The 18,365-nt window shown below is 43.4% G+C and overlaps 1 protein-coding gene across 3 annotated transcripts in view; it reads right to left on the reverse strand.

The window, feature by feature from the left end:
• The window catches only part of mpp2b (membrane palmitoylated protein 2b), a 71,007-nt gene that overhangs the window by 39,563 nt on the left and 13,079 nt on the right, over positions 1–18,365 (reverse strand). For all 3 annotated transcript variants that reach the window (XM_042085238.1, XM_042085237.1, XM_042085239.1), the window contains exon 2: positions 17,728–17,803. In XM_042085238.1, coding sequence (XP_041941172.1) covers positions 17,728–17,758 — 31 coding nt within the window. In that variant the 5' untranslated portion in view covers positions 17,759–17,803. The remainder of the gene's footprint in view (positions 1–17,727; positions 17,804–18,365) is intronic.

Here is an 18,365-nt window from a genome sequence, read left to right on the forward strand (position 1 = left end):
ATATCCACTCATTCACTATAAAGTGCTCTATATCCACTCATTCACTATAAAGTGCTCTATATCCACTCATTGCTATATCCACTCATTCACTATAAAGTGCTCTATATCCACTCATTGCTATATCCACTCATTCACTATAAAGTGCTCTATATCCACTTATTCACTATAAAGTGCTCTATACCCCCTCATTCACTATAAAGTGCTCTATATCCACTCATTGCTATACCCACTTATTCACTATAAAGTGCTCTATATCTACTCATTCACTATAAAGTGCTCTATATCCACTCATTGCTATACCCACTTATTCACTATAAAGTGCTCTATATCTACTCATTCACTATAAAGTGCTCTATATCTACTCATTCACTATAAAGTGCTCTATATCTACTCATTCACTATAAAGTGCTCTATACCCACTCATTCACTATAAAGTGCTCTATATCCACTCATTCACTATAAAGTGCTTTATATCTACTCATTCACTATAAAGTGCTCTATATCTACTCATTCACTATAAAGTGCTCTATATCTACTCATTCACTATAAAGTGCTCTATATCCACTCATTGCTATACCCACTTATTCACTATAAAGTGCTCTATATCTACTCATTCACTATAAAGTGCTCTATATCCACTCATTCACTATAAAGTGCTCTATATCCACTCATTCACTATAAAGTGCTCTATATCTACTCATTCACTATAAAGTGCTCTATATCCACTCATTCACTATAAAGTGCTCCATATCCACTCATTCACTATAAAGTGCACTATATCCACTCATTCACTATAAAGTGCTCTATATCCACTCATTCACTATAAAGTGCTTTATACCCACTCATTCACTATAAAGTGCACTATATCTACTTATTCACTAGATGGTGAATAACTAGCATGTGGTTACTCACTATAAAGTGCACTATATCTAGTCATTCACTGAATAACTAGCACGTGGTTATTCACTATAAAGTGCTCTATATCCACTCATTCACTATAAAGTGCACTATATCTACTCATTCACTATAAAGTGCTCTATATCTACTCATTCACTATAAAGTGCGCTATATCTACTCATTCACTATAAAGTGCGCTATATCCACTCATTCACTATAAAGTGCGCTATATCCACTCATTCACTATAAAGTGCTCTATATCTACTCATTCACTATAAAGTGCGCTATATCCACTCATTCACTATAAAGTGCGCTATATCCACTCATTAACTATAAAGTGCACTATATCCACTGACCTCATTCACTAGATGGACTGTGTTACATCACTTATAGCACCTTTAACTTTACTGCAACATTCAAGCTGTAAAAAACATATTCAGATTAATAACGCCAGAACTGATCCTTCTCTTTGAACGGTATCAACATATAATCATGAATACTAGAATCCTTTTATAATCAGTAAGATCATTTTGGCAGTTATTATATTGTCACAATGTTGTTCATTTGCTTTCAGAGGTGAACTTAAAAGGAAAATGTTTTGGTCGGAGTCAGATATACAAATGTGTGTGTGTGTTAGGATGATTATTTTTCAATATTATGTTTTGATTATTATTTTTTGATTATTGATTTTAAGCATTTGCGGGTGTATGCATGTTTAATTCTGGATGCTTTAGCTCTTGGTTTGGCATGCTTGACATAACTTGGCCCTTGGGCCAAACTATCTGGGGGCCCCTGCTCTATGGTGTTCTTCTGGTCCGGGTGTGTTGTGACTGTACGGTGTTCCTCTGGTCCAGATGTGTTGTGGGGTGTTCTTCTGGTCCAGGTGTGTTGTGACTGTACGGTGTCCTTCTGGTCCAGGTGTGTTGTGGGGTGTTCTTCTGGTCCAGGTGTGTTGTGACTGTACGGTGTTATTCTGGTCCAGGTGTGTTGTGGGGTGTTCTTCTGGTCCAGGTGTGTTGTGACTGTACGGTGTTATTCTGGTCCAGGTGCTTGCAGAGCTGTCTGTGACTCAGTGAAAGATCACTGACTTTCACCACTTTCACTCATGGATGGATGTAGGCTTTTGTCATTATTGTGAAAAGAGATTTTCAGAGCCATTTCCTCCATTAGTAAGGCCTTGTGTTCTGTCTTCTGTCTTCGTGGCCCCTTGTCTTGTGTCTGTGGGGCTGAATTAGACCATTCGTGGCCCCTTGTCTTGTGTCTGTGGGGCTGAATTAGACCATTCGTGGCCCCTTGGCTCCATGTCCTCAGTATTGTTCCACTGTCTCTTTTTCCCCATTCTTGTTCATGCTCACTCATTCATCCTGAAGGAACTCCGCAGCAGTTTTCAAACCGCCATAACACACACACACACACACACTCACACTCACACACACACACACACGCACACACGACTGGAACTCTTTGAACTCCCACAAATGCCAGATAAAGGCCTCGCTACTCAGGGGGTCTGACACAATATTGTGAGCTCCTCAGAGCCACTGGACCTGCACAGGTTCAACCACCTCGCCTCGCCTTCCAGTCACACACACACACACACACACACACACATCTGCTGCAGGAACAAAAGAGCTCCTCCAGACTACACCCTTCCCGCTCCACACCAACTATAGCTTTACACGCACATACATACACACACACACACATACACTTACACACACACATGCATACATGTAGGCACACACAGCTTTACAAACACACCATGTTCCTTTGTGGACCTCCTCACCCCCCCCCCCCCCCACACACACACAGCCAGTTTAATTTTCTACAGCAATAAAACACCCTCTGTCAGGCTGCTCCCATGTCAGAACATTTCACTGGTCCCTGCTCTTTCAATGACAAGCCAGTATTCTCACGTAGACTACCCTTTTGCTTTAATTGACAAGCCAGTATTCTCACGTAGACTACCCTTTTGCTTTTAATGACAAGCCAGTATTCTCACGTAGACTACCCTTTTGCTTTAATGACAAGCCAGTATTCTCACGTAGACTACCCTTTTGCTTTAATTGACAAGCCAGTATTCTCACGTAGACTACCCTTTTGCTTTTAATGACAAGCCAGTATTCTCACGTAGACTACCCTTTTGCTTTTAATTGACAAGCCAGTATTCTCACGTAGACTACCCTTTTGCTTTAATTGACAAGCCAGTATTCTCACGTAGACTACCCTTTTGCTTTTAATGACAAGCCAGTATTCTCACGTAGACTACCCTTTTGCTTTAATTGACAAGCCAGTATTCTCACGTAGACTACCCTTTTGCTTTAATTGACAAGCCAGTATTCTCACGTAGACTACCCTTTTGCTTTTAATGACAAGCCAGTATTCTCACGTAGACTACCCTTTTGCTTTAATTGACAAGCCAGTATTCTCACGTAGACTACCCTTTTGCTTTTAATGACAAGCCAGTATTCTCACGTAGACTACCCTTTTGCTTTTAATGACAAGCCAGTATTCTCACGTAGACTACCCTTTTGCTTTAATTGACAAGCCAGTATTCTCACGTAGACTACCCTTTTGCTTTTAATGACAAGCCAGTATTCTCACGTAGACTACCCTTTTGCTTTAATTGACAAGCCAGTATTCTCACGTAGACTACCCTTTTGCTTTTAATGACAAGCCAGTATTCTCACGTAGACTACCCTTTTGCTTTTAATGACAAGCCAGTATTCTCACGTAGACTACCCTTTTGCTTTTAATGACAAGCCAGTATTCTCACGTAGACTACCCTTTTGCTTTAATTGACAAGCCAGTATTCTCACGTAGACTACCCTTTTGCTTTAAATGACAAGCCAGTATTCTCACGTGGACTACCCTTTTGCTTTTAATGACAAGCCAGTATTCTCACGTAGACTACCCTTTTGCTTTAAATGACAAGCCAGTATTCTCACGTGGACTACCCTTTTGCTTTTAATGACAAGCCAGTATTCTCACGTAGACTACCCTTTTGCTTTTAATGACAAGCCAGTATTCTCACGTGGACTACCCTTTTGCTTTTAATGACAAGCCAGTATTCTCACGTAGACTACCCTTTTGCTTTTAATGACAAGCCAGTATTCTCACGTAGACTACCCTTTTGCTTTTAATGACAAGTCAGTATTCTCACGTAGACTACCCTTTTGCTTTCATTGACAAGCCAGTATTCTCACGTGGACTACCCTTTTGCTTTCATTTTTCCTTCCTTCCTTCCTTCCTTCTTTCTTTCTTTCTTTTTTTCTTTCTTTCATTCTTTCTTTCTCAGCACAGAGGTCCTGAACCAGCCTCAGTCCCTGTTCTATTTACTATCGTTCACTCTTAAACACTTTTATTTAGTAATGTTTAGCTCTCACATATTTAAAGCACATTGAATTACCTAATCATACATCAAACACTAAATCCCCTTTACAGAGAGAAAAGCACTATTGCAGTGTCATCACAACACCAGTGATGTAGGATGCACGTTACGCTTTAGAGGGTAACATAACATTTGAGTTTAAAATCTGAACAGTTTACAATCTGAAAACAATCTGTCTCTTCCATAAAATAAAATACTACTGATATCAATATGCCGCCAATTCAATATAATGACATTTAATTTAGCTAGTGCGTTCAATTTAGTGCATTTAATTTAGTCAGTGCATTTAATTTAGTGTATTTCATTTAGTCCGTGCATTTGTGATTACACTAGCAAACACCAGCACTACATTTGTAGTTAGATTGTGAAATAAAACATTTGCCACCATCCTGACACTGAGGAAGGACAAGACAATGTTCTGCCAACATGATATTTAATTTAGAGTTTAATTTAGTGTCCATATTTACAATTGCGTGGTTACACCAAGTATGCTTCCTTGATGAGACACTGTTCTACCCCCGCCCCTTCGAGAGGGTAATTACCAACGAGAGCCACCGCAACTGCATCACAGGCTCCATGGTGCTGAGGGTGTAGCTGGGGGGGGGGGCAATAGAATGTTGAGCAGGGGCAAATTAGCAGGCTTAAGTCTGCAGATCCTGTGTCCCTGGTACACAGAGGTCTCATTAGGCCTCCAGACACTTGGAGGATTTAGTCTGTGAGTAGGACACGGTGACATTTACTCACTTTTACTCAAACACACACACACACACACAACCACACACACACACACACTCAGAGGACATGGTGACACTTACAAACTTTTACTCAAACACACACACACACACACACACACACACACACACACACACACACTCAGAGGACATGGTGACACTTACACACATTTACTCAAACACACACACACACACAGAATACATGGTGACCATTACACACTTTTACTTATACACACACACACACACACACACAGAAGACATGGTGACACACGCTTAGATCTGAAATGTCAGTACAAGAGCTGCAAGGGGATGGACGGGCTGCAGGGGTGGAGGCCTCTCACTCACCCTCTCACTCACTCTCTTATTCACCCGCTCACTCACTCACTCACCCTCTCACTCACTCACTCGCTCACTCACCTGTCACTCACCTGCTCACTCACCCTCTCGCAACTTATGAGCTGAGCGACACGCAGTGCCAGCTACCAACACCAGGTGTGAGGGCAGCCATCCACAAAATGAAGCGCTCACACAGCGCACAACCTTACTTGCTGTTTTACGCCCAACGTCGTCTTCCAGGCAGCGCTGCATAGGAGGCCCAGTGCTCAGGCAAGGGTTAAGGTTAGGGTTACGGTCAGGTGCCTTGAAGTCGATGGTCACAGCGCTGTCTTGAAGTCGACGGTGGTGGCATAAAACACCATTGAGCGTGCACAACACTGGACAAGCCTCAGGCTACAGGGAAAACTGGCGCTTCCATTTGCAGACCACTCCCTGTCCCACACCACATTTTCAAACTCCACTCTTGCTGATGATACTTTAGTTTTTACCATCAAAGTGCGCCTTCAAATCCAGCCATCTAGCATATCTACAAGACCAAGAGGCGATGGCCCACAAGAATGTGATCAGTTCATCTTGAACTCATTTGCTAGAGGAGTCGTTGTTGTTATTGTTGTGATTGTGGTTGTTGTTGTGGTTGGATGCCATGTCTGGTCCAAAGCCATGTCTTGTCTAATAAGTCATTTATGTCTTCTCTTTCAGCATGGCAGACAACGCTTGAAATTGAATTGGCATGGAGTGAGTTAGGGGAGGGGTGAGATGTGTATGTGTGTGTGTGTGTGTGTGTATCACATCGGGGTCACCACACTGAAAACCGGGAAATTGTAGCACAATTCCCAGAAAATACGTGTTCTGTCCTATCCGGTGCTTCAATGAGATTTAATTGAACTATTAATTATTAGTTGACCATCTGACTCCATTTATATCTTAAATACTAGTCACATATCTACCATGGTTGAATCAACCACCAATCCGTAATATATAGGCTATTCCAACGGATTACCTCTTCACCAAATACTGTTCATCATACATTCCTTACCGTAACCACAAGAGAGATTGCTACAGATTGTTAATCAATATAACAATTTATTTTAGTATCAGGAATAATCATACACTACAGTTAACCAATAAACACATAATAGATGGTAAACCTCAAAGCAATTTAACAATCAATTTAAAATAAACCTAAGGTCAAAATATAGCATACCTGGCAAAGATTTCAACTACGATTGAAGGCTCTGAGAAACAGAAGGTTTCCTATTAAATCCAACTACACATAAGGTGGGAGTCCTGAGAAGCAGGCAAAACTCCTAGAATGGGGTTTTCATCACCCTTAAGTATCCAGCCAGAACAGGGGCATCTTGCATTACACTACAAAGCAGGAATTAACATATAGACAGTATTCAAACTTGGAGACCCCAGTCTCAGCAGGGTATCCTTATCAGACCACCAAAAGGTGGTGGGATTTTTCCAGCAGAAGATGGACCATTTTCTCCCAGATTACAGAAAACTGATATACACTTATTTTACATTTGTACAATTGAGACCCTATTACTTATCGCACTGAGACATTAAAAATGATACCAAACACAAATACATCATCATTTGTCATTTGCCCGTTGCATTTCAGTTTCTAGTGGTTGAGTTCAAGTATCTTCCAGACCGAGTGGAGACAGGCAATGGACAAGCTTAGCAGGGGGTATGGTCAGGGCTAAGAGTTTCCTGACAAATGGTGGCTAACACAATAGTCATAATCAAATGAAAACAGGAATCTTCTGTACGTCACGGAACGTTCTGTAACCATTTTCTTTAGGAATGCAAAAGGGATGCAAAAGGGATGCAAAAGGGATGCAAAAGGGATGCAAAAGGCGTCTTACAGTGTGTGTGTCTACTATTGGCCTTGAGTCAGGGGAGGGGTGCAATACCAGACAGACTGGCAGAACTGTGTAGGCAGAACTGGCACATGAGAAACTATGCCACCACACACACACACACACACACACACACACACACACACACACACACACTGGGTTGGCAGAACTGGCACTGGCCACCACACACACACACACACACACACACACACACACAATAGGTTCTTCCTGGCTACATGAGCTCCTGAAGTTCACCGGGTAGAGCCTGGTGCTCACAGCACCAACGCCAGGGGCCAGATATCAGGGAGCACACATACTGATGGTCCTATAGGGAGCACACATACTGATGGTCCTATAGGGAGCACACATACTGATGGTCCTATAGGGAGCACACATACTGATGGTCCTATAGGGAGCACACATACTGATGGTCCTATAGGGAGCACACATACTGATGGTCCTATAGGGGCCAGATATACAGAGCACACATACTGATGGTCCTATAGGGAGCACACATACTGATGGTCCTATAGGGAGCACACATACTGATGGTCCTATAGGGAGCACACATACTGATGGTCCTATAGGGGCCAGATATACAGAGCACACATACTGATGGTCCTATAGGGAGCACACATACTGATGGTCCTATAGGGAGCACACATACTGATGGTCCTATAGGGGCCAGATATACAGAGCACACATACTGATGGTCCTATAGGGAGCACACATACTGATGGTCCTATAGGGAGCACACATACTGATGGTGCTATAGGGTGCACACATACTGATGGTGCTATAAGGAGCACACATACTGATGGTCCTATAGGGAGCACACATACTGATGGTGCTATAGGGAGCACACATACTGATGTTCCTATAGGATGGATCTGCACTGTATTGCAAGGCACCTTGAATAAAAAGTGCACTGTGCACGTTTAATTGCAATAATACATGAGTTTAATGCAGAGTCAATAAATGTAAATATCCATTTAGATAATAGATGTCCTGCACATTAATTAATGAGTTCACTAACGTAAAGGTGCAGATGTGCATGTGAACACAAGCCGTGCGTTCATGTCATGTATATCTCCGGTCATGGTCGTCCATGGCGCAGGAAGTTCATTCATCAAACGAGGCGTTTTACAGCAGGGCTGCCCCAGCGTGGGCCGTTAGATCCCATATCCATGGTCATGGCAACAGTAAAACAATTAGAGTTGCGGCTATTAACCAGACAATTAGTGCTCGTGGGGCACTCAGCAGTCACCAGAGTAACCAGAGCTTTGTCTCCATTATGCGCACAAGTGCCAGCGCCGACGTCACACAGCTGGAAATACACACACACACACACACACACACACACACACACACACACACACACACACACACACACACACACACACACTAACACACACACACACACTAACACACACACACACATGTGGACAAAAAAACATAATCATTTAGACACTCACAGCGCATGCTCAAGCTTACACACACACTCACACATGCATGTCATCACACACAAACATCATTCGCATGTGTGCCACAAGCCTATGGCACACACACACACACACAACAGCATAGCCTCTTCTGCACAGGCGGAGAGTGGGATCGAAGTACCCTAGTAGGTGCTTCCCGCATTACTGAGTAGGTACATCAATAATTTATGGAGCACACTTTGCCTGTGCAGCCTAGATAAAGCATGATGTCAATACATCAACAATCAGCAACACTCTATCTGGAGCAACCCAGCACACTGACAATGCTGCCACAGATCTGTGTCATGGAATCGCATAATACCGGCCTATTCAAATAGATGGACTCAGATAATACCGGCCTATTCAAATAGATGCCAATATATTTATCTGGTGAAATAAGTCAGTCTGCGATGAATTTACAGTAGTTAACAAATCCTGATATGTAGCTGATGGAATGGTGCACTGAAAAACTCAAAACATAAAAGGTATGAGCCACATCAAAACAGATCGTAACCTGACCAGCAGTGGGTGTTACATTTGAACTCCACAATAGTGATTATGAGTAGGCTATACTCTCACCAAGCATCGTCCTGACAGGACCTCACACTCTACACAGTAGATCTGGCCTATGTGTGGCCCAGACGCAGCCCTGATCTGGTGCAGCCCTGAGGGCCAGATTGCATGCATGCAGATGGAGCTCGCTTCTCTGAGGTGACCAGGGTCATCTCGCATTTCATCCATGTGGGCTGTGAATTAAAGCCATCCCACTGAGCACAATCAATATACAATATGCCATCATTACCAGCATCAACAACAACAATGCAATACAGCATCATTACCAGCATCAACAACAACATCAACAACAACAACAATGCAATACAGCATCATTACCAGCATCAACAACAACAATGCAATACAGCATCATTATCAGCATCAACAACAACATGCAATATAGCATCATCACCAGCATCAACAACAACAATAAATACAGCATCATTACCAGCATCAACAACATCAACAACAACATGCAATACAGCATCATTACCAGTATCAACAACAACAACTAACTTACAGAATGTCAACAGAGTGACCACAACAACTGTACAGTGTGTTCCTATGCTGAGAATGAAATGCAGTATGCTAGCTTAATCTATCAAATTAAATATATATTTATTAAGTATGCTAGCTTAATCTATCAAATTAAATATATATTTATTAAGTATGCTAGGTTAATCTATCAAATGTATTATATATTTATGAAGTATGCTAGGTTAATCTATCCAATTAAATTTTATGAAATATGCTAGGTTAATCTATAAAATAAAATATATATTTATGAAGTATGCTAGGTTAATCTATCAAATTAAATATATCTTTAGAACAAAATACGTTTGTTCGTCAGTGCAGAGATGCTGTTAGGCTTCACCACGTGTGACACCCTCTGAACGTCATTTTTTATAGTATCATTACAACTGACAACATACAATTAGCCTGAATCATTATCTTCATTATCTTTTCATCTCAACAGCTCGCATACCAGCTTCCTCTCTTACAGCTCCCATACACACACACACACACACACACACACACACACACACACACACACACACACACACACACACACACACACACACACACGGCCCTTGGGTGTCTTACCGTGTCCGTGTAGGAGGTCTGACCCCAGCAGTGAGCTTGCAGAGCCCAGCTCTTCCTGAGAGCGCCAGTGGAAGAAGCTGCCAGCCATTTACTCACCCACCAGCAGACCACACACACACACCACACACACACACACCCAACACCGACACACCCAACCCCGACACACACACACACACACACACACACACCCGACACCCACACACACACACACACAAGAGCTGGAGGAGCAGACTAATGAGGAGCCAAAACTTCCAGGCCTCCCTCTGTCTCACTTACTCCCTTTCTTATCTTTCACTCTAGCTCTCTCTCTTTTTCTCTCTCTCCTCACGTCTTTCTCTCATTCACTCGCTTTCTTCTCTCACTGACTGTGATTTTCGCTTTCCCACATCCACTATCTCACTCTATTCCCTTCTCTCTCCTTATTCCCCCCCTCTCTCTCTCTCTCTCTATCTCCCTGTCTCTGTGTCTGTCTCTCTCTGAAGTGTTTTGTTAGAGAGGCTGTTTAGCTGATCTTGCCGGAGTCTTTTCCTCTCCCTTAACCTCCCAGGGGTTTTCCCTTGCCTCTCTCTCTCTCTCTTTCTCACTCACTCACTCACTCTTGTTCCTCTGCTTCTCTCCCTCTCCCCTCTCTCGCACTTTCTCTCTGTCTCCCCTCCCTTTCTCCATCTCTCTTCTCCATCTCTCTCTCCCCTCTCTCTCACTCTCTGTCTTTCTCCATCTCTCTTCTCCATCTCTCTCTCTTCTCCATCTCACTCCCTCTCTAAGTGGACGGCTGTCAGCCTCCCCGGGCTTCTTACCAGAGCTGCACTCAGGGGGGAGGAGGAGAAGAAGTACGAGGGGGAGGAGACGCGGAAAGGCAGGCAGGATTGATGTTTCCTCCCAGCTGGAGAGGAGGAAGGCAGGGGGGAAGTGAGGTTCTGCTGTGGTCACTGGGGGAAGTGAGGTTCTGCTGTGGTCACTGGGGGAAGTGAGGTTCTGCTGTGTGACTGACACCTGTCCATCAGCACAGACTCTAGTCTGTGTAAAGACAATTTTTGAAATAAATAGAGTACCGAAGCCATGACGTAGCGTTGTCAAGGCAGCAATTTCACTGGATCTAAACAAACCAATCTAACCATAGTATAGTAACCAATTTTTTACCTAGTAGGTAAAACACGTTTTTTGGATATATTTATTTTTAGAAATTATGTCACATGTCTACATTCAATGCTATTTAAGCCACTTCGAAAGTTTGTTTAGATCCAGTGATTCTGCCATCATGGAAACGCTACGTCACACTTCGGTACTCTATTAAGACTGAGAAATGTTGGAACACACGGCGTGTGACTTCAGCATTAGCCTGGCCATTTGCCATCCCCTTGGTACGTTTCGCCTCTATAAGGGTCTGGGATCTCGGCTATTGACGAACGTTTGCAAGCTGGATGCGTGGACTCTGTAGAAGTTTGAAACGATTGGATCAGATTTCACCCAATCGCTAACGTTTGGCAGTGACGTATGTTATGTGCCAGCTCGATCGTGAAGTAGCCTAAGCTACACTACAACGCTCAGAAATTGCATGCGCTGTATAGCCTACAACAACCATTCCCCACCAGAGCGAACAAGATGGATGTAAATGACTGATGCCAGCTTTGCGATACAAATGTAAGAGTTAGTGGAAGAATAGCAAATAGCAGATTACTATTCAAAAGTAAGGTTGAAGATAACATATTGTAACGCCGATGAGAAGTTAGGAGACGGGGAGGCTGATATATCGTTCCAAAACTCCGGTAGTTTATTTCCTATAGATGTACAGGCTAGTGCACGGGCAACAGGAGGTGTCCACTACAAAACAACAAACTGATCGCTGATAAATCACGGTCTTAATCACTAGTCATTCACACTCATCGGCCAACAACACAACGCAACACAACTCACTCGCACATAATACACTTCTACTCTGACTAAACTTACTAGACGTCTTAGAACCCCCTATTCAATCCTCTTCCCTTATCAATCGCTAACCTATCTGAACCCAAAATATTCCCTCCCGGACACCTCCCCCCAATCAAAACACATCAGAACTCATTGACACATTCTATGACACAGGAAGGAGAGGGAGACACAAACATTCGCACACACACACGCACACGCACACTCCTGAAGACACAGGGGAACGCAGGGGAAAGCCCAACACGGGGGCAAATAGCCTCGGCGCTACAATATCATCACAATTGTCAAAGCTAGATGTGATCATTGAAAACACGCCTCTTCGTTCAAACTGGGTCTGCCGCACATGCTGTAATTTAATATACCGTAGGGAGTAGGGCCACGACATCTTTGCCCGAAATAAAATGTGTTAAACACTCCTTTTGTTCGGACTTCAATTCCTGAATATTTGGAAGCGTAGCCAGCACGGACTGAATTGCTTCATTAACTTATGCCATTGCCAACTCCTCGAGGACTACAATTCAAACACAGCACAGAATCTCGACGTCGTCTCTCACAACTCCCGCCTCCTGCTCGCTGATTGGCTCGGAGCCGAATTCTCCGTTGCGAGCGAGGCCAATGGACGGAATCCCAGACGGAGTCTTGGAGGGAGATGAAAATCGAGCGGAAGTACGTAGGAAGGCAAGGCCAGGCTACTTCAGCATGGATAATGAGGCAAAGACTGCATCCTCACTACAGGGTGCCGACAGACAGATCAGATGCCACTCAAAAGAACAGTTAGCCTAGCCCCTTATCTTTATACAGCTAAACACAGACATTCCAAGTCTCCCGGAAGTTCCGTGAGTATCCCGCATATTGATAGCTGCTTCCTGACGCCCGCAAATTAGATAAAATCTCCCGGAATCTATAGTGAGCGATCAAGAGCGCGCATGCGAGACCGCGTGTGCATCTGAGTGTAGCGTGCACACGACGGGAGAGAGAGACAGGGGTGGTGCGTGTGTGTCTGAGCGCATCCAAGACAGAGAGCATCCTGATTGGCCTGTTTCGCTAAATCAACCAATCAGTTTTCAGTGTAGGCGGGCTTTTATCTCTTTTCTCTAGCATTACCCATGGCGGGTTAAATGATTGCAAAAAATCATTGTTGAGGTGAGTTTAACAAGTGTCAATTCATGTGCATATTACCGTATTCAGGCCTATAGCCTACTAGATAGTTGCCAAGGCTACATGAAAAGACCAAACTATCTACATATTGTATTTTCACAATTTCTATCTATAGACCTTCCTTTATATGTTGTACTGACTAGACATTATTGAACATATTAATCTGTATTTAAGTAGGCTAAAAAGGGGGGGGGGTAGTTACACTTCTCTTCCATGACTGAGTAAATTATTTCCTCATATGAATGAATTTAACTAATTAAAATGTTTTCATCCCTTATCTTCCAGTAAAATCACCCCCGCCCCCTTCTCCTGCCATGTGATGCTTTAGTTGACACAAATTTGAGCAGCTTCCACAAAAATAAACACTCCCAGTGACACATTTAATTTTTTGCACAAACTTCACACTCACTCCTGAGTCACACACACACACACACACACACACACATATAGATAGAGAGAGAGAGAGATTCGTGGTCTCACATCAGGACTGTGTGTGTGTGTGTGTGCTGAGAGAATGTGATTACACGCTTGCAGGCAGCTGTGATGACAGGTCTCTTTTTTGAGGCGATAAAGGGCACGCTGCATCACTGACACGCTTCACACCCTTTGCACACCATCAACAACAGACTGCACGACACACACACACACACACACAGCGCTTGTCAGAAACATACCACTGGCTTTTTAAGTACTGACATCTGACAGAAATAAACCCTAAACAAGGAGCGTGCCATGAGAGGACTGAATACACACAACGGCACACTCACCACACGTCACGTCATGTCACGTCACGTTGCTCAAGAGTGTGGCAGTGGTGCACACAACGGCACACTCACCACACGTCACGTCACATCACGTTGCTCAACAGCGTGGCAGTGGTGCACACAATGGCACACTCACCACACGTCACGTCACGTCATGTCACAAACATTGAAGGCTAGAGAAAACAAAGCTCTATCTTGCAGTGATTGTGTCTCACATTGCCAGACAAGCAGCCTACCATTGTTGGTAATATAATTACTAACAAGCCACAGTGTTTACGATACCATTTAAAGATGAAGAAAATTATGAATCAACTAGACTATAAAACTATAGTTAATAAGAGTTTCAGCAAGTTTATTTATATAGCGCAATTAGCGCAATTTACAGTATATGCACAAAGTGGAACCCAAAGCGCTCGACACAGAGACATCAAGACAAAAACAAATAAATTAATATGTATTACATTTTTTTAGGCTATATACGGGCTATATTTGTATGTCCAAATGAATGGAAGAAATTCCAGAAATCCAGAGATTTTATCCAAATGACTCACTCTGCTGGTATAACTTCCAAACACTTGATGGCATCCCGTTAGTCTTCTCTGGAGGTGAACACATTTCTGAGATGGATGTCATGGTTACAACATACTGATGACAGTGGCCATGCTACGGTGTCATGGTTACAACATCCTGATGACAGTGGCCATGCTACGGTGTCCCACACATCATAAGGTGCATGACTATAAGTAGACACATCATAAGGTGCATGACTATAAGTAGACAGAGGGCCATTGCCTTAATTTACCCACATATCACATGGTTTATGCCCCTAAGTGGACAAACAGTTACTGCTTTAGTGAACCACAAATATAATAAAGCGCATGACAATACGTAGACCAACGCAGGCAGCCTCCATTTTAGTGTACCCCATATATCAAATGGTGTGTATCCGTAAGTAACCGACACAGGTAGCCGCCATTTTAGTGTACCCCATATCCACCTGAGAACCCCCCCCCCCCCCCCCCCCCAAAAAAAAAAGTGTCCTCCAATTTATTTTTGGTTGTGATTTCCTATCTATTTATGCTAAAAAAAAAAAACATCTTACAAATCGCTCCAAATCTGACCCATCCATCCTATACAGAATTCTCTCCACTATCTCCATCATAGTATTTTGGTCCTAGTGTCCATTATAATCGACGCTCATGAAGGCACTATTATTTCAAAATGTGAATAACTTCCCTTCTTTCAAAATGAACCATACATGTTCCTGACATCATAATAAATGCTGAATAAATAGACAATGATTTTTTTTACAGAAACAGATCTGTTTTTAATGCAGTGCCATCTGAGGCCCAAAAGACCACTGCCATCCAATATTTATTTTCAGCCCTGTCTCTTGTTTTAAAGGTTTCTCTGGATTCTCTAAATATTTTAATTGTATTATGTACTGTAGATGATGAAATCCTAAAATCCTTCGCAATTCCATGGGGCGTGGGGAGGGGATTGTTCCCATGGTTTCATTTGTATCAGTGTTGAATGTTGGGTATCTTTGCGTCCATACATTGAATGGAAACCATGGAAACCATGGGAACATTATTCTTATATTGTTTCATCATTTGCACACACAGGTGGCCCCAGTCCCAACTTTTTTGAGACGTGTTGCTGGCATCAAATTAAAAATGTGCTTATATATTCCATGAAATAGTCAAGTTTCTCTCCTACAACAGTTGATATGTTGTCTTTGAACTATTCTCAATTAAATATAGGGTTGACATGATTTGTAATTCATAGCATTCTTTTTTTATTCACGTTTCACAAAGCGTCCCAACTTTTTTGGAATTCAGGTTGTATCATATGGTGTGTGCCAAGGTCGACATACGATACGGTGTATGTGTGTGTGTGTGTGTGTGTGTGTGTCTCTCAGGTGGACATATCATGCGGTGAGTGAGTGTGTGTGTGTGTGTGTCTCAGTTGGACAGATCATGCGGTGAGTGAGTGTGTGTGTGTCTCAGTTGGACATATCATGCGGTGTGTGTGTGTGTGTGTGTGTGTGTCTCAGGTGGGCATATCATGCGGTGAGTGTGAGTGTGTGTGTGTGTGTGTGTCTCAGTTGGACATATCCTGCGGTGTGTGTGTGCAGTAAGTGGAGTGTCTGAGGTTGAGATTAGTGGTGTGTGAGGTGATGAGTGATGGGGATGGTGGTGACACCCCAGGTGCACCCTGGGTAATGGGCTGGTGTTGTGCGTGGCGCAGCAGTGAGGGAGGTGAGCTGTCCCTGCTCGTGACACCCGCACCTAAATCAGAGACCACCATTAGGCCGCTCGTTATGCCACACCAGAGACGGAACCCTCTGGAACCCTCTAGAACCCTCCCACACGGTTAGCCCATGATTGGCCAGCTTCGCCCCCCCAGAGTGACCTGTAATCTGAGATGTGTGAGATGAGATTTCTCTCTCTCTAGTGTGAGCTTTCTCCTCTCTTTCTCTCTCTCTAGCGTGAGCTTTCCATTCCTCCTTTTTCTCTAACAACAAACAGGATTTATTGGCATGACTGTGCAACACGATACAATGCACATCAACACAATTAAACAATGCACATCAACACAACAAAACAATGCACATCAACAACAAAACAATGCACATCCAGCACAGCAAAAATAAAATTGCTGTGGAGCAGTGTAATAAAATAAACTCTCGTCCCTTGCGCTCTCTCTCTCTCTCTCTCGCTCTCGCTCTCGCTCTCGCTCTCGCTCTCTCGCTCTCCTCGCTCTCTCTCTCTCTCTCTCTCTCGCTCTCTCTCTCTCTCTCTCTCTCTCTCTCTCTCTCTCTCTCTCTCTCTCTCTCTCTCTCTCGCTCTTTTTCTCTCTCCTCTTTCTCTCCCTCTGTCTCTTTGTATCCCCCTCTGCTGTCAGTCTTACCTACGCCTGGCTGCCTTTCCCCTTCACTCTATTCTCTCTCTCTCTCACTCTTTCTCTCTCTCACTCTTTCCCTCTCTCTTCTCTCTCTCACTCGTTTTCTTTCTTCTAAGGCCACTCTGAAACGTGTGGTTACATTTTAAATTGGACCAGTAAAGGTTCATACAGCAGAACGAATGGCCCTTTTCCACAGAGTGGAATGACCCCTGAATGGCCACTAACTCTTTACCTGCACGGCTGCATATGACATATATGACACAAGACCCAGACTGTGTGTGTGTGTGTGTGTGTGTGTGTGTGTGTGTGTGTGTGTGTGTGTGTGTGTGTGTGTGTGTGTGTGTGTGTGTGTGTGTGTGTGTGTGAGAGAGAGGGAGAGAGTGATGAGAATGGGTAAGTATTTGTCAGGGGGATATGGAGAGAGAGAGATAAGTGAAATCAGACTGTGTGTGAGTGAGTGAGTGAGTGAGTGAGTGAGTGAGTGAGTGAGTGAGAGAGAGAGAGATAAGATATTGATCCTCTTGCTATTTACTGATCCCATGTATGTAGTCCTTCCTTGTGACTCTGCTGAGATGGCTAGATAGACAAAAGAGAGGTAAAGTCACTTACCCGAGTCCGAGCTTGACGAGGCGACCGGCATGTTGGCGATCTGTACCGTCCTGCTATCCCAAGTCTGATTGGACTCCTGCCACGGGACAGAGAGACAGATTCAGATGAGATATTAAAGCACTTACCGCTGAACTGACTTCAGCTCATGAGGTTGAGTTATACAATCAATAAATCTTTTTAAAAAACATCTTCCTGGGTCACCTCTTTACACTATTAATTTGTAGGCCCCTAGATAACCTCACATTGGTTCTTAGAGGGAGTACATATTCAGTTATTGCATTTCCATGATGGCTTCTCATAAGAATGTTGGTCCTACAGGGCCACTGAGTTAGATGGCCAGTACATGACACTAGATGGACTGATTTGATTTCTCATGCCATTAGATAGACATGCCAAACGCACTGCCCTTCGATAGACATGCCAAACGCACTGCCTCAGAGTCTGAAAGCCTGGGATTATATCTGGAGTGAGTGAGGATGAGCTCTTTTGTGCATTGTGTGATGAATTGATCCAATGATCAATACAGTTACAGATCTGCTCATGCTGTGGAGAGGTCTACTCCACTGACGTGCATTTTACAGATCTGCTTATACTGTGGAGAGGTCTACTCTGACGTGCATTTCCCCATAGCACTGTGG

Source organism: Alosa sapidissima, chromosome 3 (assembly GCF_018492685.1).
Source record: "Alosa sapidissima isolate fAloSap1 chromosome 3, fAloSap1.pri, whole genome shotgun sequence".
NCBI lineage: Eukaryota > Metazoa > Chordata > Actinopteri > Clupeiformes > Clupeidae > Alosa > Alosa sapidissima.